Genomic DNA, 20113 nt, shown 5'->3' with positions numbered 1-20113 from the left:
TAAATTTACCTACTTATGTCACACCTGCATTATAGACACCTAGCTGTCAAGGAGTTTACAGTCAAGTGAGTTTTGTAGAGATATAATTTACTCTCCTAAAACAAATGGTAAGAGACTTTGCTTTTGGCAATCAGAATGAAAAGCTAATTATTTAAAGGCTATTAGAATGTCCCAGGAGAGCAGAATGTTTTTTGCAGTAGAAGATAATTTAAACATTTTTATTTAAGTATGAAAGTGTGAATTACATTTTTTTCCACATATAAGGTGTCATTTTCAGGTCCTGGACGGGTAGCTCAGTTGGTTAGGGCATCATCCCAATATATCAAAGTTGGAGAATTGATCCCTGGTCAGGGTACATACAAGAATCAACCAAGGAATGCATAAATAAGTGGAACAACAAATCAACCTCTCTCTCTCTCTACTTTCCCTCTCTCTCTCTCTCTCTTTCCAAATACCAATAAGTAAAAATAAAGTGTCATTTTCTGCTTTAGTATCTCTGCTTATTCTGTCCTCAGTGAAGAATGCCCATCTTCATTTTCCTTATTCACATTCATTCAGTGAAGTCAGTAGTGCTTGAGATTACAAGACTCAAGATCTTTCTTGATTCCATTTTTTCCCCTTCCTGTGGTAAACTTTTATACCATTTGTATTTCACTGATGGCCTTATATTGCCTTTATTAAAGCAGTTTATTTTTACTTGTCTAGTTCTGTATATTGAATATGCCTCAAAGCACTTATCTTGTTTTCCCTACAGTACCTTGGATTTTATATCTATTTAATTGAACTGAATTTAATTCTTAATAAGCTTTCTCTGAAGTTTTATTGAGATATAATTGGTATGCAGAACTGTATAAATTTAAGGTGTGTAGCATAATGACTTTATATATATAAATGTATTGTGAAATGATTACCATAGTAAGTTTAGTTAATATCCATCATCTCATTTAGCTACCCTCCAAAAAGAGAAAAAATGTATTTTCCCTTGTAATGAGAATTCTTAGGATTTACTCTCTTAGCAACTTTCAAATATACCTTAGGTCAGTGTGTACATCTCAGTACTATTTATCTTGTAAATGGGAGTTTGTAGCTTTTGACCATCTTCATTCAACTTCTCCCCCTCCCAGTCCCACCCCAGAGGTGCAGAGTGTTTGAACATAAATCTGTTCCTTCTTTCTATTTTTTTTCTTTTTGAAGATTCCACCTAAAAGTACGATCATACAGTATTTGCCTTTCTGTTTCTAACTTTGCTGTTTCTTACTACTGCTTACTACTTGATTACTAGAAGTCAAGAACTTCTGTCTCTTCTGTTCACTAGTATATCCATTGTTCCTAGAGCAGTGCTTGGAATTTATTACATAGTAAAGTTATGAAGAAATGAATGAGTGTAATTAAAGTAATAGTCTTTCTTCATTTAATTCTCATTTTATCAAGTGTTTTTAGTTAGTAAAATAATTGGCTGTAGGCTTTTTGTGGGATAATTCATCAATGAATTGTTCTAAAATACAAGTGATCATTATTGCTTTTGGGGATTGTTTTTATTTATTTCAATAAATTCTTATGCCACAGAAGCAAGGTAGTTTCATCTTCTGAAAATAGAGCCCTTTTCCATGTTCCTTTTAATACAATGTTTAAGTGTACACACACCCCTCAGTTCCAATTGGACCTTTTTTCTTCAGTGTTTCTTAAATAGATTGCTTAAGGAATAGTTATAGGATAGAACCTTCTAAATGTGTCTTAATATAATATGAAATGTGAATTTGGAATGAAATAAGCCTAGAGATTTTTGTGTTACCTAAAAATTTTAAAGTTACCAATCAATCCCTCTTTAAGTCTCCTCACATAATGAAATTGAAAGCATTTTCTTAAGACAGGTTAAATTTAGCACATTCTCTTAATATATCTGCCTGTTAGTGCCTATACAATTCATTTGAAATGCTATGTTCTTTAAGAAAGCAATTAAAGATTTCAAATTCTTCTTAAAGGCGGGACCCACAGCACCACTGTTCATTGACCAGGCAGAGGAACCTGAGTCAAATACAGCAGACGGCATAGAATTATTTGAAGACAGTCAGCTAAACAGTCGCTCTAAAGCAATAGCATCAAAAACCAAAGAGATTGAACAGGTAAGAATCCAGTATCCTTAGGGTACATAATCTTATGTTCCTGTCACTTTGCACATGGTATTTGTAGGAAATAGTTATTGAATAAATACTTTGAAATTAATTTTAAAAATTATAAAAATTGTTTGATTTTTTACCATTTGATCAGTTTAGTTCCTGACCCTGTTTACTTATTTATTACTCTAAATAAAAAGCAAGCTTCTTTTTTAGAGAATGTTAATATTCTAGTTAGTATTAAGTAATTTTAAAACTATTAAAATTAATAGGGATGGGCTAAAAATATTAAGTATTCTAAAATATGAGCATATTTTTGAATATTGGAATTACAGATGTTTCTTATGTTTTTCATTATACTTTTAAGCATTTTTCAAATATTAAAGAAAAATAAATGATAGGTATTTAAATCTAATTTTAATGATGTCATTCTTGAAAGGTAGGTTCTTGTTTTTAATAGATTAAATAGATTACATAAGGAATAGCACAGGACAAAACTTTGTAGCTATATCTTGTGTTGAATAAGTTAAATAGTTTGCTTAAGGAACAGTTACAGGACAAAACCTATAGTGTGAAATATAATTTTGGAATGGAGGAAGCCTTGAGGCTTTGTCTTATTGAAGATTAGAAAAATAGTTGTCATTTTTTTCTTCAATCCTCCTCACTATGTTCATTATGTATAGCAAAATTTAAAGTGTTTCAGTATGGAAATACTGCCTGCCTCATAGGGTATTATCACTTTATAAGGAGTAAATGAATAAACTGTAAAAGAGCTTTATACCAGGTAACATGTTATACAAGGGTTTGCTTTTGATGTTTCTCTCCAGTGCCTTGAGTAAATGTCACTATATTGTTATATAAGCTTCGAAAAACTATTGGAAATTAAGAACAGAATTAAATTTTTTCTCAAGGTGCTGTCTAATTCCACATCAATTAAAATCTGTTTGCCTTGGTTGGACAGGAGAAGACATTAATTAAATTCTAGGTGTGGTTGTACGGCTTATATTGATAACCACCCTAATGGCTAAAGTTAAGAACATGGATAGGAAGTTTGTCATGTAAACCAGTAGGGTTTCAAAATGGAGGTGATCAGGAGCATCAGATGCCTGGAGGAATATAAGGAAAATGGAAACTGGGAAAATGTTTAATTTGATATGAAGATGGGTTGGTGCCTTTCCAGATATCAGTTAAATGAGAGCATAGATAAAAGGTTTACTCACAGAATGTATCTTCAATACGCATATGAATATCATTACCCTGTATGAAATTACTGCCCTTCTGTCTTTTTACTCTGATTTATTTTTCTTTGTGGCTTTTTTTGCTACTTGACATATGTTTTTATTTGTTTGCTTATCTCCCCACACCATGATGGAAGCTTCATGAGAGCAAGGACTTTGTTACTGCTTTATCTCTATTACTTAGAACAGTGGCATGTAGTGGGCTCACAAGAAATATTTGTTGTACAGATGATGGAGTCATAAACCTAGAAGTGAACTTTGACATAGGCTCTGAGTCATTTGAAATCAGACACTGCATCTTACCTTAACCTGACCACTTCACAGAGTGCATAGGCCTGGCACTTCGTATAAGTGCTTGATAGATGTTTATCAAATCAGTGGTTTAATATAATTTTCCTTTTTCACCTCATTTGCAGTTCTTTAAAGGAGCTTCTCTTAAGAAAATAACTGGTTGAAAAACTTGACTAAATAACATGGGAGAAAGTATTATTTTGGGCTGTGGCTTTTTAATATCTGTACTATCTCATCTTGCTATTATTCATAGTTGATGTTCTCGATCTTGAAAAGGTGAGTTGCTAGTCAGATGTAGAGGCTAGGTTAGCATTATACACAAAATATGAAACCCATTAATTTTTTTAAAGATTTTATTTATTTACTTTTAGAGCGAGTGGAAGAGAGGGAGAGAAACATCGATGTACAAGAGATACATTGATCAGTTGCCTCTCACACACTCCCAACTGGGGACCTGGCCTGCAACCCAGGCATGTGCCCTGACTGGGAATCTAAAGAGCAACCATTAGGTTTGCAGGTCAGTGCTCAATCCACTGAGCCACACCAGCCAGAGCCAGAAGTTATTCTTTATAGTTTTCTTGTGTGCTTGAAGTGCTTTTAAAAAAGAATAATAGCCCCAAACAAATCAAGCTCAGAATAATGTAAAAATGTAAATTTTGGTAATTTTGTAAATTTTGGTAATATAATACCTGAGCTGCTTTTTCTTTCTGTTATGTCAAGTAAGTATGTAAAGATAAATTACCACATAAAATGTTTTGAGGGTTTATATAAATCAGATCCTTCAGCCCTTGAGTCCCAAAAAGTCATTAACTTGTGGCAGTATTACAATATAAAATAAACTAAGTCTCCAGGTCAAAATTTGGTATAATTCAAAATGCCTACAAATGCAGTGATTTGATGTGTAAGGGCATGTATATGGAGGTATAGTGTTAGAAAATATGTTCTCTGTCATATTTTTGCCATCTCATCCCTGTGCATACAAAAATTTGGTAAGACTGAGGGTACAGGTGCTTTTTGACAAAGCTCCCAAGATTATGGTCAGATATGGCAGACCACTGCCTCAAATCCTTGAGCCAGAAGACATCAGGTTGTATCTGAATATTGTGTTGCTAGAGATTGTTTAAATCACCCCATTTTTACTTGAATATACTTCAATGGATATCATACATTTCTTTTGCCACAATACATTTAAAAAAATTAGCCTCCTTATACTTCGGAATTCTGTAGTATATCATTCTCCCCCTCCTTTTCCCCATATTGACTCCTCTTAACTAATTTGGGCCATCTTTTATATTTAATTATTGGGATCTTTTTCTTGCTTCCTAGCTTCTGAACTTAGGCAAATTTCAGAATTTCTCCTGTTATTATAGTAATTCCTGGAGAGTTTAACCCATAAAGGTATGGGTGGTTCATATCCTGGTTCAGGTGTTTGGCATTAATCCCTTGACTGATATCTTTCAAGTCCTAACATACTTACTGTTACTGAATTATTTAATTTGAAAGTACATCTCATTACTTGATATTTTACCAGTGAAGAATCGTGTCTTTTAACAAATTGTTAAGTTGAATGAACCACACAAATTGAAATTTTCCATTATTACATACCCTTCTTCCATCTACTGCACCTCCAGAGATAAAGCAATATTTACTTTAACTCTTTGGAACTTTCTTATGTTTAAGATTTGCAGGATCCTTCATACTTTGATAAAATTGTGCCTAGCTATGGACTCTGTTTCTTGGGGTCCTGGCATCTAATGATGGTACAAGTTTCTTTGTAATTCCCCACTGATATTACAAGATCTGTATTTGATTCCCTGTCTTCCACTTCAGATGGAATCAGATAATTTGATTAGATCTAGAATATACATATATAACATGCATATGCTTGTTCTGCTTAGCAGATCTTTTGCCCAAGTGTCAGAGTAGCTAAAATCCTCCCAATAAAACAACTACTAAGGATAGTTAGTATGTGGCTGGAGTTTATTAAGATATTTGACTGTGTGTGTGGAAGATTCTCGAACCAAGAATCTTCCATCTCTTCACCCTCAAGGCTCAGTACTTAAATCATGACTCTCTGCCTTTGTTGTCATCTGTAGAGCTTCTTTGATTTCTGCTATAAATATTCTGGTAAGTGGGTTATTAGAGCTTCACAAACTTTAATATGCACATAAATCACTTGGGGAGCTTGTTAAAATACTTATTCTGACTCAGCAGATCTGGGATGGATTTGAGATTGGAATTTCTAACAGTGTCCCAGATGATGATGATGATTCTATTAAGAGTAGTCTGTGGACCATATTTGGAGAAACAAGGAGTTGGAAGGAGGTGACTTTTCTTACATTCTTCTATAGTTTATACTATGCTAAAAGGTTGAAAACTACCACCTTACTTTTATGTAAATTAAATAAGTTCTAATTTATCCATTTTTAAATAGTTATAATTTATATACAATAAATGCATAAATCTTAGATATTCATTTGGGTGAGTTTTGACAGTTGTAACACTGTAACTATCACCCCAAACAAGTATTTCTGAACATCTTTCTTTTCAGTTATGAGTAGTTGATTATACTGACAGTAATAAGGATTTAGTTAGGAACTAAAGTTACAGTCATATCTCAGAAGTATGTGCTCTGATTTGGTTTATGTTAAATATCCTCCACCCATCCCTTGAAGGCTATATTTTAAGTAATAACAGATAGAAGTGTAAAATTCAAAAGGCACAAGAGATTGTGCAGTGAAAAACAAATTTTCTTCTTACCCATAAGTCTTCACTACCCAGTTTCTTCGTAGCACATAGGTATACTCATATGTGATATACATACATATGTGTATATATACATAAATTATGTATTGTATTTATGTATTTGTGTATACATACATATACACATATGCATACACCTCACCCACACATCTGGAGCACAGTTAATCCAAATGAGTAAAGAGTTGGCTTCTATATCTCCGTACTTTTTCTTTAAATACAAATGCCATACCATGTTCCCTATTCAATTCATCTTAGGGACATTCTATGTCAGTATGTATGTATATCTAGTCCCCTATTAGTAGATGTATATATAATCCATATTTTAAAGTTTTAAAATACATTTCTTCTGATTTCTTCACATTTAAAAAAAGTTTTATGTGTGTATTTTTTAAATGAAAGTTATTAAAATGAGCAGTTTTGGGATGGTTTAATAGTGTGGGTATCGAAGGCCTGTGTTTATGTCTTATAAAGTGCTGTGTAGATTTTAATAACTACATATGAGATCACCAGAGTGCCTTTTAACCTCTCATGATTTTAATGGCATGCCAAGTTTGAGAATAACTGAAGTATATGATTGCAGAAAATCTTAGTTGTTTGCTTAATGCCAATCATTGTCAGCCATTCTTAACAATTATATTAGTAGAGCCCTGGCTGGTGTGGCTCAGTGGATTGAGTGCCAGACTGCGAAGCAAAGGGTCATTGGTTCAATTCCCAGTAGGGCATATGCCTGGGTTGCGGGCCTGGTCCCCAGTAGGGGGTGCATGAGAGGGAATCACACATTGATGTTTCTCTCCCTCTTTTTCTCCCTCCCTTCCCCTCTCTCTAAAAGTAAATAAAATCTTTAAACAGTGAATATAATCAAAACCAGTATAGTTGCAGGGTATGCCTGAAAATACTCTTCAAATGCATTATTCATGGTATTCCTCAAATCACAGAAAATTATCGTTTGTATGAGAAAAAGTCTCTTATGTGGTGGATGATAACTAAGAAAAGAACAAGTACCATGAAGGCAAATTCATTTTTTAAAATTCTTTGGCTATATCAATATTATCCTAACTTAATTCTGTTTTATGAAAATGCTGGTATATCTACCTATAAGTATCTGTTGAAATAAGGGTTGATTATATATTTATATGATAATTTATAATTAAAATGTTGATGGGAATTATTCTAAATCCAGAGAGGGTGCCAATCAGATGTTCTAAAACATATAAACATAGAGAGAAGCTTGATCGGGGGGGATTATTTGTTTTCTATCTTTTAACTTAAAAGGACTCAAACCAAATATACATTTATTTTAGTATAGTCACTCATAGCTATGCCAGCCTTGTTATATTGAAGAAATTTTATTTCTTAACCACCTAGGAACTTCTTACTCCAATTAGTTAAGGGAAATAAAATTGACTTACAAATCATTTTGTTGCCTATCTAGGCCATTCCCCTTACAGGTTAATACAATTTTATTGTAAGTCTATATCAAACTACTTAATATATGATTTCTACTTTAATTTGAATTCTGTGTAGTTGCCATTTTTGTGACCGTATGGACTGCTTACTAGCTTTTCTTTTTTTCTCAAAATAAAAAGTTGGACTGAATAATCTCAGGTCCCTTCCTAATCTAAATCATATTAAAAATATAGAGCTAAGATTGCTTCTGTATATGCTGTTATGTGTAGCTAATTTCAGATTTAATTATAGATTTTTAGGTGTTTTAGTTTTTCTTTAGTCTCTTCATAAGGACAGAAGGATTTTATGTTAAAATGTTTTTTGAAAACTCAAATATGCCATTGCTATGAAAAGTCAGTAATTAGTGTTTGTTAATTGATAGTTAATTAACTAATGAGTTGTACAGAAAAGGTTTTCTTCAGTAAGCAAGATGTTAACATTTAATCAGTGTTCTTTCTGTGGCTCTCTTCTTACGACATATGGTTTCAGTCACCATCTAAATAGCTGATGGTTCCTAGCACTCTCACTAGCTTTTGCTCTTTCTTTCTCAATAGAATATTTTTGTTTTACTTTTAAAATAAAAAGGCTAGACAAATAATCAAATGTACCATCTTCCTGAAATGTTAACTAGAGTTGGGGACATGGAAAAGAGTCAGCTTTTAATACATGATGGGTTAAAATGAAATTATTTTCAAACTAGTGGCAACTCTATTCTTGTATATGCATTTCATACAAGCCTTACATAATAGAAACAGTCTTTGTTTTTCTTTTTTTATCAGAGCAAGTAACAAACTTCTTAAAAGTGCAGCTCTCACCACTATCTTGTCTAGACATCAAGTCTACCCTACTGTATTTAACAATCCATTATTACCAACCACTTGTTCAGACTTTACATATATAGATTTAGTAAAATACATTCATATAAGGTTTACCTCTGAAAAAAACCTCATTCCAGAACACACACAAAATATATCATGTATTTTGGCCAAATTTCAGTGTTTGAATGTTATAATTCATCACTCAGATTCTGGGCACATTCCTGCTATAGAAACTTGTCACTGAAGTGCAAGTGTAAAAACTGTTTCGTGAGTAATTTGAAATATTAAATCCAAGCATCTCTGCCTTTAAATGTAAAGATAAGTTAGTTGATTATACCTGATGTAAACCTGTAAATATGAAAACTGATGACTCTATTAAGATACTATTTATATATAAAAATATAAAATTTGACAGTAAAGATAGTGAGGGAATCAGAGCCCTGATTAAAGTGCTGCAAGTACTGGAAGAGATGAGGCCTTCTTGGACCTTATCCCTGGGGGTGTCATTACTTTGACAAAAAGTACCCCTTCATAAAGCAGTTCCAATACAGGTGTTTCCCATGGCATAAACTCAAGCATGAGCTTCATTCTCTCATCTCTCCTCTTCCTCCACTGCCTACCAGTGTTAGGTATGGATTTTCCCCAATGGCTCCAAATTATTGTACTATCCTTTGCTATTCAGTTCCCCTTATATAAGTTGGCAATTTTATTTACTCTCTGAGTACTTTGCATTAAGGACATTTGTAAGTAGTAGTCAACACTGGATGCTTCCAGTTAGTGTTTTAACCTCTTAGAGCCCTTTTCCTCATTTGTTAAATGGGGTTAATCACACACTCTTAGAGTTAAACTTTTATGCGAACACCCTTTATATATTGAAAAATCACTATTGAAGTGCTTGTGGTAGTATTGTGTTACTTTTCCTGTTTTTCAGTTTTGGAATATTGACCACTTTCAAATTTCTTCTTAGGAATATTTTATAGCAAGTTTCTTATATAGGTTTAACTGTGAGAGGCCTTTTCATATCAGTGTCAGGGTCGGGGCTGTGTACTTCTTGTCCCTTTACTTCTGTTCTTATTTTTTGTTTTTTCTTTTTTTCCCTCATTTGTTAAAAATTAAATATAAAAATAATTTTATGATGAAATATTTTGTTATTTTGGGGGACTTTGTAGTTTTGCTTTTACATTTTCCATTGGCTTTTTATCTCACATTTATAGAAGGTGTTTTAAAAATTACACTAAGAAAATCTTATGGTTCTTCTGATATTTAACTTGAAATTAAAGATTAGAAGTAAATTGATGATTGTTTAGTGTCTGGTTCATTAGAAGCCAATTATATTGTTTTCCATTATGCTGTCATTCCCCCGTATTCTTTATTTTATTTTTTAAACTATTATAGAAATTAGACAATGTAGTATATATTATTTTTGTTTAGAACACTTATTTACTTGAATTATCTGGGAGATTATTTATAGGGTTATTTTTTTGTCTGCCTCAAATCTGAAATTTAAGATTTCTAATCCCTCAGTTATCTAGACTTGGGAGAAAATGAACAGATCAGCATCATTTAATTTCCTGATTGGCTCAAGTTTGACTATGCAGAACTCCTCTATGTTTCCTGTTATGCTTTACTTTTCCTAGAACTCACTTTAATGGTCTATAATGAATATACAGAAAGACATTCAGAACATGATTGTTAGCTCCAGTGATTTCTCACAAAGCAAACACTTGCAAACACTACTATTCAGGGTACGAAGCACAACATTACCAGTACCCCAGGAATCCCTTTACTCTCCCTCCTAATCAGAAACCTCCTCCCTTTCCCCAAAAGTAACCACTAAATTCATCCCTAACATTATCGTATAGTTCGTCTGCTTTTGACCTTTGTAAAATAGAATCACACAGTATATATTGTGTCTTGTGTTTTTTGTTCAACATTGTGTTTTATGAGGTTTATCGATATTGTTATATGTAATATGGCTCCTTATGGTTTTAATTTGCATTTCCCTGATTACTAATGGTGCTGAGGACTTTTTTAAAAAAAGATTTTATTTATTTATTTTTAGGAAGTGTAGGGAGGGAGAAAGAGAGGGAGAGAAGCATCAATGTGTGCTTTTCCCCATTAAGCCACTTTTTTATGTCAGATTTTTCCTGAACTTTTTCCTAAACATAGACACTCCATTGTCTTTTGCTGCATATACCTCATAGACTGCATTGAATTGTGGTGTTTATTTCTATCTTTAGGGCTATTTCTAACTTTGGAGATTATTTCTCTCTATTCATTACTTTCATTAGCATTTATATATTCACACACACGTACATACATATATTTTTTTGAGGGTTCTCAATTATAATTGTTGCCCAGGAACTTTGACAATTTTGTACTGCATTGATTTCTAATTATGGTTGGCATTGTTCTGCCCTGAAATTTTATTCTATTATTAGCATCTTTCATTGACCCTATTTGAGCAAAGCTAAGAAGAAAAACCACTTGTGCTTATTTCAGCAACTGTTATACTACATGTGTTTTTCAACCCTTTATAATTATTTCTGCTGTCCAAAAGTTACAGTTTAGATGAGGTCTTAGTAATAGTAAAGATTTTTTTTTAATTTAGAGATTTTAAATAGTACTCATTTATTCTATTTAAATAGTTAATCATAAGCTATTTCAGTAAAAATTCTTGGTACTATTGGGACCAAGCTTGAAGAAATGCATGTGAGTCTCTCAGTAGAAAATTTGTTCTAACATAAAAATATTTTTTTCAGGGGTGGGGGGAAAAGGCAGAAAACTGTACTTGAACAACAATAAAAATGTTAAATATGTATTTTTTTCATTACACATGTTCTAATGTAGCACATTCTTGATTGTGATTGTGAGAGAGATCAGGGCCCTATGAAAAGCGAAAGAGTCAAAAATATTAAATTAATTGGGTTTTAGTTGAAACCTGGTATTAAGGGAGGGTAGTTTGTTTGCAGCATGTTTAACTTCCTAAGTTTTGTTTTATTTACTCTAAAAATTTTTTTGTTCACTGAATTCATGAGTTTCACAACCAACTATTGTTTGCCCATGAAAGTTGCACAGCCAAAAATTAAAAACACCTTTTCCTCCTATACTCATAGCTAGCATATGTTCAACTGCAATACTACTTACCTTTTTAATAGGCTGAACAGAAAATTACCCAATTAATCCTGAGTTCCTTGCCTATAGTAGGCTCACATTTAATGTTTAACAGAACATTGAATGGACGTGGTAGAGGTATCTGAAGCACCCTCAGTCCCATGTAATTTGCCTCTGCCATTTTAGGTTGATTTTAGATTTACTAGAGTAAATCTTCAAGAATTGTTCCCTTCAAGGAATTAAGAAGTAAAGGAAGAAACAAAACTACTTTCATTCATTTGGTTGCTAAAATGCAGCCAAATTTTTATGGTTTTCAGAGTCTGCAAGATTGAAGGGATTTCTTAAACATTTATCACATGTGACATACATATATTGAGATTAGTGTTAAAATGGTCATTGATGTAAAAAATTGGATCTTTATGACAAGCTATAAAGAGGCAAGGGAGAGATAATTTTTAATTTAAAATTTATTTACTTTTAATGTACAATTTCCCTCTAAACTGTCTAGATATGTATTATTTTAAATTTATTCTGTTTAAGATAATTTATGCTCTCTGAGAATCACACTTTTCACTAGAACCAGGATTTTATAAATTTTTATGTCTTTGAATTTTGCTTATCCTCTATTCTAATTTTATGTAACCCAGTTGGACATAGGTAGCTTTTTTTCATTTCTCGTAAACTTTTTTCATTCCTCGTAAGCTTTTTTCATTCATCTTTACTATCTTTTTTTTTATCTGAAATTCAGACTCTAAGTCTTATTTCCGTTGTTTCTAATTTGTCATTTAACCTGTCCATTGAGCTCTTGATTTCAGTTGTATTTTCTATTTTTGAAAGTTCAATTTGTAAAAATTGAACAAATTGGTTTTCTTTGTAAATCTACCTGGAATTAGATTTTTTATTGCTCGTGTTTTCATTCTCTCTTATTTCTTTAAACATCTTATTTTCTGTAATTGATAATTTTAATATCTATAAAGTCTCAGGGCTTTAAATACAGATGTTATTTCTGCTGGCTCTTGCTCACAGTATCATTCCCTCATAAAATTTGTATTTGGACTTGTGAGCTTATATTTAGAACTTCAAATGAATATGAAGATAGACCTGAGCTTATAAATTCTTAGAAGAAACTGCATTCATTGCCTAGAGCCCAGATCAAGACAGAGAAGTTTCCATGTCATTTTCTTTTACTAACAGATGATTTTTGTTTGTTTTCTTTTTTTCTAGTTTATCCTTTTACAAAAATCCTAGCTTTATGGAGAGGCCTCAGAGCCAGTTGTATCTTGAATGGGCCAGAGGTCATGTCTCTCCTTCCCCACCAGGCTCTGAGTTCCATGTTCTTTGAGGGCAGTCAGGGCCCTGATACTAACTTATCGCATTGGTTTCTTGCTGCTGCTTCTTTATTTACGACTGCTGACAATTTCTCTTACTTTAAGAGAGTAGTTATATTTTTCTTTAAAAAAATATTTTATTGATTATGCTATTAACAGTTGTCCCATTTTTCCCTTTTCCCCCTTCCACCCAGCATCCCCCACTCACTCCAGCAGTTCCAAGCACCCCCGCCCCAACCCCCACCACACACAAACACACCTTAGTTCATGTTCATGGGTCATGCATATAAGTTCTTTGGCTACTCCATTTCCTATTCTATTCCTAGCAATTTGTCCTTTCCTTTCCTTTCCTTCCCTTTCCTTTCCTTTCCTTTCCTTTCCTTTCCTTTCCTTTCCTTTCCTTTCCTTTCCTTTCCTTTCCTTTCCTTTCCTTTCCTTTCCTTTCCTTTCCTTTCCTTTCCTTTCCTTTCCTTTCTTTCCTTCCTTTCCCCTTTCCTTCCTTCCTTCCTTCCTTCCTTCCTTCCTTCCTTCCTTCCTTCCTTCCTTCTTCCTTTCCCCCTTCCTCCCTCCCTCCCTCCCTTCCTTTTTGCAATTTGTACTTCTTAACCCTGGCACCTTTGTCCCCATTCTTCCCCTTCCCCCTCCCAACTGGTAGCCATCCAATGATCTCCATATCTAAAACTCTGTTTCTGTTCAGTTTGTTTGCTTAGTGTGTTTTTAGATTCAGTTGTTGATAGTTGTGAATTTATTGCCATTTTAATATTCATAGTTTTGATCTTCTTTTTCTTAAATAAGTTTCTTTAACATTTCATATAATAATGGCTTGGTGATGATGAACTTTAGCTTTACCTTGTCTGGGAAGCACTTTATTTGCCTTTCCATTCTAAATGATAGCTTTGCTGGATGGAGTAGCCTAGGTTGTAGGTCTTTGCCTCTCATTACTTGGAATACTTCATGCCAGTCCCTTCTGGTCTGCAAAGTTTCTTTTGAGAAATCAGTTGATAGTCCCCCCCCTCCCCACCATTTTTCCATTATTTATTCGTTTGTTTTTTAAAAAATACATTTTATTGATTATGCTATTATAGTTGTCCCAATTTCCCATACTATTCTTGCCCTTCCCCTGTCTATTTTCTACCTATCATCTATGCTAATTGTTCTCTGTACCTTTTCTCCCTCTCTCCCCCTCCCTGTGATCTCCATTTTCTACCCTGCTGATAACCCTCCCTGTGATCTTCATTTCTGTGATTCTGTTCCTGTTCTAGTTGTTTGCTTAGTTTGTTTTTGTTTTTGTTTTTGTTTTAGGTGTGGTTGTTAATAACTGTCATTTTACTGTTCATATTTTTTATCTTCTTTTTCTTAGATAAGTCCCTTTAACATTTCATATCATAAGGGCTTGGTGATGATGAACTCCTTTAACTTGTCCTTATGTGAGAAGCACATTATCTGCCCTTCATTCTAAATGAAAGCTTTTCAGCTGATAGCCTTATGTGTACTCCTTTGTAGGTAAAACCTCTGCTTTTCTCTGGTTGCTTTTAAGATTCTCTCTTTAACCTTTGGCAGTTTAATTATGATGTGTCTTGATGTAGCTCTCTCTGGTTCCAACTTGTTTGGGATTTTCTGTGCTTCCTGGACTTGTATGTGTATTTCCTTCACCAAATTAGGGAAGTTTTCTGTCATTATTTTTTCAGATAGATTTCCAAGTTCTTATTCTGTCTCTTCTCCTTTCAGCACCTTTATGAGGTGAACATTGGTATGTTTGAAGTTGTTCCAGAGACTTCTTACTCTATCCTTGTTTTTTTAAAATTCTTTTTTCTTGCTATTCTGATTGAATGTTTTTATCTTCCTTACATTCCAAATCATTGATTTCATTATCAGCCTCATCCACTCCACTGTTGATTTCCTGTAAACTTCTATTTCAGTTAATGTAACCTTCATTTCTGATTAGATCATTTTTATGCTTTTGAAGTGTCCACTAAGTTCCTCAAGCATCCTAATACCCAGTGTTTTGAACTCTGCATCTGGTAGATTGCTTATCTCCATTTCAGTTAGCTCTCTTTTTGGAGTTTTGCTCTGTGCTTTCATTTGGGCCATAGTTCTGTCTCCTCATTGTGGCAGCCTATGTTTGTTTCTATGTATTAGGTAGAGCTGCTTTGACTCCCTGTCTTACTTGGTAGCATGGCCTAATGTAGAAAAGCCATTGGTAACCACTTGGGTGGGCCCATAAGTGAGATGGGGCAGAGCCTTGGGTAGTCACCATGGTGGGGCAACTGTATGAACCAGGTTGATGGAATCTCAGATATGGTGCCACGCTCTGTAGCTCTCTGTGGAGGAGAGCTTAGAAAAGGAACAGTGGCTGCCGCTTGGCCTCTGGAGTTTTTTCCGGGAGGAAGCTGTCCCCCACTGTCGCCCTGATGCCAAACACTGAAGTTCCTCACCGTATGCCACAGGCTGCTGCTCTGGTGCTGGAGCCTAGAGGGAGTGAGTTTGTGGAAGTTTGTTGTGGGCCTTTAAGAGGAGATGCCTGGGAATCCTGCAGTTTCCTTCTGCTGCCCCAACCCCTGCTGGTTTTTATAGGCAGAAGTTATGGGGACTTCTCTTCCTGGCACTGGAATTCTGGGCTGCGGGGTCTGGTATGGGGCTGGGACTCCTCACTCCCTAGATACTCCTCCTGACTTTTATCCACCACATGTGGGTGTAGGACCAGCGCATTCTACATCTCTGCCCCTCCTACCCATCTGAATGAAGGTGATTTCTTTAATTACTTGGTTGTTGGATTTCCGTACAGCTCAATTTTCTAATGGTTCTGAGTGATAGTTGTTTTTGTAGTTTAGTTGTAATTTTTGCTGTGATTGTGTGAGGAGGTAAGCCGTATTTATCTGTGTCACCATCTTGACCAGAAGTCTAGTTATGGTTTTGAAAGAATGTGTTTCTAAGTTCTTTTTTGTTTAGGCAGGAGAGTTTCCTGGGAAATAAAGTGTTACATGTCTTAAAACACTAATTGACCCCCTTCAAGTTTATACTAGTAATGGTAGAAATGTGACTACTCCTTACTTACCGCTTTCTATTAGGCTTATTTTCCTTGTAACTGAGACTTTTAAAAATAATTTTCAGTTAGGAGAAACAAAGAGGCTTCAGTTTTCAATTGACATTTGCTTGGTGCCTTAAAATTCAGGTAGTAATATCCTAGGTTGAGATAGGAGATCAAAGGTTATAGATAAGGGTGAATGGAATGAGCATAAGATGAAAAATAGGGAACTACAGGGAATAATCAGCAATTATGAGTACTTTGCTTTGAGCAGAACGGTATCTTCCATGGATATTTTTTAGTTTCTCCCCATACCCTTATTCCCCAACCCCAGTCACAACGTTTATCACTATGACTTACTAGAGTAGACATCTACAAAATTCTCTTTATGGTGGTATAATAGAAAGACCTTGAATAGTCCTGTATAATGAGCCTAGGAGCTTCATCCTGATTCAGTAGAAAGGCTTTGGAAGTGTCCTGTTTTAATCCAAACTGGTACACTGCCGTTCAGTCCTGTCATTAATCACCCAAAGTTAGTGCAGACTCCATAAGTCAAAGGGCATAGTCCCCAGCAAGAATGCATTTACTTTAGACATTTGCTGTACTTTGGGGAGGGGGGCCAGCCCCCTCACATTCTGACCAAATGGCTACCAATTTGGGGGTTCCCATGACCCCCATCAGTTCTGATAATATGCTTGAACAACTGGCAGAACTCAAGAAAGTGCTATACTTATGATTACAGTTTTATTATAAAAGATGCAAATCAGGAAGGAAATGTTCTGATTCAACCCCAACTAGCATATGACAATTCCATTCTGGCGTTAACCACTCAGAGTTAATGCCTGCATCTCCCACAGGTTAAAGGGTACAGTCCCTAAGCAGTAGATGAGAAACTAAGGTAATGTGAGAAGGACTGAAAACTGTGGTAGAGAAAAGATAGTAGATAGCAAGCCCAGGATAGTTTTCTGAGGATATATGGAGTATGGCCAAATTGTTGAAAAATTTAAATGCTAGATAAGAGTGTGAATTATTTTCATAGGCAGCATGGTTTATGGATAAATTTCAAACAGATGAGAATTAGGATCAAGATGTTATTTTTTGAAGATTAACTTGCTTGTACAAAAATGTTGGGCTACTCTTCAGGTGAAGGATGAGAGCCTGAAATAGATTGGGGGAGTCAGAAATGAAAAACAGTTATATGAGAGTGTATGACAAGAGACTAAATAAAACCCAGAGACCTATTTATTTACTTACTTATTTCTGACCACATGTGACAGAGTAATTTGAGAGAGACTGAAGGTAAAAAAAAAAAACAGATGGAATAATTGATGAAGCATATTAATAGCACAGATAGAGGGACTAACCTTGAAAATTTAGAGAAAACTTTTTCTCAGACTGGGGCAAAGTAGAATAAAATAGCAGCATTTTTGAGGTGAAGAAGAGGTAAGGTTAGAAGAGGGGTAGTTCTGCTAAAAGTAAGGGGAAATGGGATAGGGAGGGTGAGTCCTATCAGCAGTTTGACTTCCTGAATTGGGCGCGGAAAGGGCTTAGACTCTCCCGTGTGGTGGGTGTTGATATGGACATCAGCACAAGAGATTGAGGAGGTCATGGTGGATCAAATAATTCCAGTTTTGGACTTTTTCCAGCAATTCACAGAAGCATCCATTGAGTAAGAGTAGAAAAGGCAAACTAGATTGTTTATCCATAGTTGACCAAGGAAGAACAACTTAAATGTTACAAAATAAGCAAAAAAATACTCTCTGATAAGATGAAGGTGATGATTTTATTGGGGAAACATTAAAAAATTAACAAACTTACTTTCTTATAGTCTTTAATTCAGTTATGTGCTACAAGTTTGACCAGTTTTGTTGCCCAGCTTTTCAAGCAGCTATATATATCTTGTGCAATTCAGAATTAAAGAGGCAAGTGATAAAAATTAAATTTATGTCCATAACTCAGTGTAGCTTTTGATCATGGTGCATTTTGAGGGGGGGAGGGTGCTCTAGTTTTTTAGTGTTTTTGAGATGTCTTTAAAAACATAACTAAGGCAGGAAATGGCCAATATATTTTAGAATTTTCCACTTTTAAAAGGAATAAACAATAGTATTTTTGAACAAAGGTGTCAGTGCTCTAGAATGCTTTGAATCTAGATCTTCCAAACCAAATGGAATGTTGCTATGGTTATTTCCTGACTTTTAAACCTGTTAAATATAATGGTTTCTCTGCCCAAAACCCTGCAGTGGCTTCCCGTTATATTTAGAATAAAAACCCAAAGTTTTTTTTACTGTTGCTCCAGAGATCTGCTGGGCTTTTCTACCACCTCTCCTTCCAAATTTCTTTTAGTGACCCTCGTGGTTCGCTGGGCTGCAGTCATACTGGCCTCTCAGTAGGACATGCTTTTGCCTCTTTAGGTGACCTTTGCTGGTAGTGTTACTTCTGCCTAGAATACTCTAAGTTCTTCTCACCTCTCAGACTCCAGCTTAAGTGTTACCCTAAAACTTTTCCATATCCCCCCGACCAATGAAAGTAGTTCTTCCATCACTGAACCTACTTTATCCCCTTTATAACACTTACCATAATTATATGTGTTTATGTATTTTCATACATTTTATTGTTTACCCTTCCACACAAAAAAGAAAGCTTCCTGAGAATAGGGACTTTGTTTTTTGTTTATTACTTATATAGGCTGGCACATAGCAGGTCCCCAAATATTTGTTGACTAGTCGGCCCTCAAATGTTTGTTAAGTGAATGGTTTCTGAGTATTAAGTAATTTGTTTGTTCTATCATATAGTCCTCACAGAAGCCCTGTGAGCTAAGATACTATTATAATCGCCACATTACAAATAAGGCAGCTGGGGCTTAAAGAATTATGTAATGTGTGCAGCATCTCACAGCAACCCAGACCTAGGGGCTCCATGGCCATAAAATCTGTTATCTCCATTACTGTCATATTCCCTTCCCGCCCCATTAATAATTTACATTCTTTCATACGTATTTTAAACAGACACTATAAAACGGGACATTTAAAATGCTTTTCTGTAATAGTTGCGTCTGTGGGAAATTTTTAAAAGTGGTTTAAGACGAAGGATTTTTTTTGCAGTTTTCCAGATTGAATTATATTTAAATTACATTTCTTATAAGTATAAATGAGAAATTACTTCTTTTGTAGAAACAAAATAAAAATTACACCTGATGTAATTTTTCACATTTTCTCCTTTTTGACATGCCTGTGGATACGAATGGCTCATTCCTCAAGCTCATAACAAGTTGCATTTTATTGTGCAAGGGATTTGAGTTTGTAACTTTTAATGTGTAATTATATCCACATATAATTGAAGGCTAAGAAAACAGTTTGATTTCTATGTGGATAGCTTTAAGTGTGTTCAGTATGTGAAGAGAATGGTATATTCTTTTTTTTTTTAACTGAAATATAGGACATTATAGTCTTTTGTCTCTAAAACAGAAATAACCTAAGTGCCATTAAAAATACAGAATACAGAGTGCAACTGCTGCGTAAATTGGGTTGTATGGGCTAAATACTGGTTTGAATCACTGGGGATGATTCAGTGTTTGAGAAAAAACTTTACAGCTTTCCTGTCACACCTACACAGTGGAGACAGAGGCAGAACTGGAAATTTTTCTGTTGTTTTATATTTAGTATGTTTACTTTTTAATCCTTCATCTTAGTATGCAATTCTTTTGATTTCTTAGTGTCATCTTGAATGGTACCATTTCTGGATGAGTTTTGTTTTGGGTTTTAGGTTTGCTTGTGTGTGTGTATGTGGTTTGTTTGTTTGTTTGTTTGTTTTTGCAAAAGACAATATAAATATGTATTTTGACATATTAAAACTTGTGTCTTTGTATAACAGTCTCTTTAAAAATCTCTTTTTTCTCCCTTGGTGTTCAGTTTTAATAGTGAAAACTCTATGAATGTACAGTGAAGTAAGGTAATTCTAGTTGAATTTTATTCTCTTC

General features: G+C 34.5%; 1 protein-coding gene across 8 annotated transcripts in view; it reads left to right on the top strand.

The window, feature by feature from the left end:
- PPHLN1 (periphilin 1) overlaps positions 1-20113 on the top strand; it is a 103424-nt gene that overhangs the window by 63646 nt on the left and 19665 nt on the right. For all 8 annotated transcript variants that reach the window (XM_028531837.2, XM_028531836.2, XM_028531839.2 and 5 more), the window contains one exon: positions 1983-2123. In XM_028531837.2, the coding sequence (XP_028387638.1) occupies positions 1983-2123 (141 nt within the window). The remainder of the gene's footprint in view (positions 1-1982; positions 2124-20113) is intronic.

Source organism: Phyllostomus discolor, chromosome 2, assembly GCF_004126475.2.
Source record: "Phyllostomus discolor isolate MPI-MPIP mPhyDis1 chromosome 2, mPhyDis1.pri.v3, whole genome shotgun sequence".
Taxonomy (NCBI): Eukaryota; Metazoa; Chordata; class Mammalia; order Chiroptera; family Phyllostomidae; genus Phyllostomus; species Phyllostomus discolor.
This window is presented reverse-complemented; position numbering and strand designations above follow the sequence as displayed.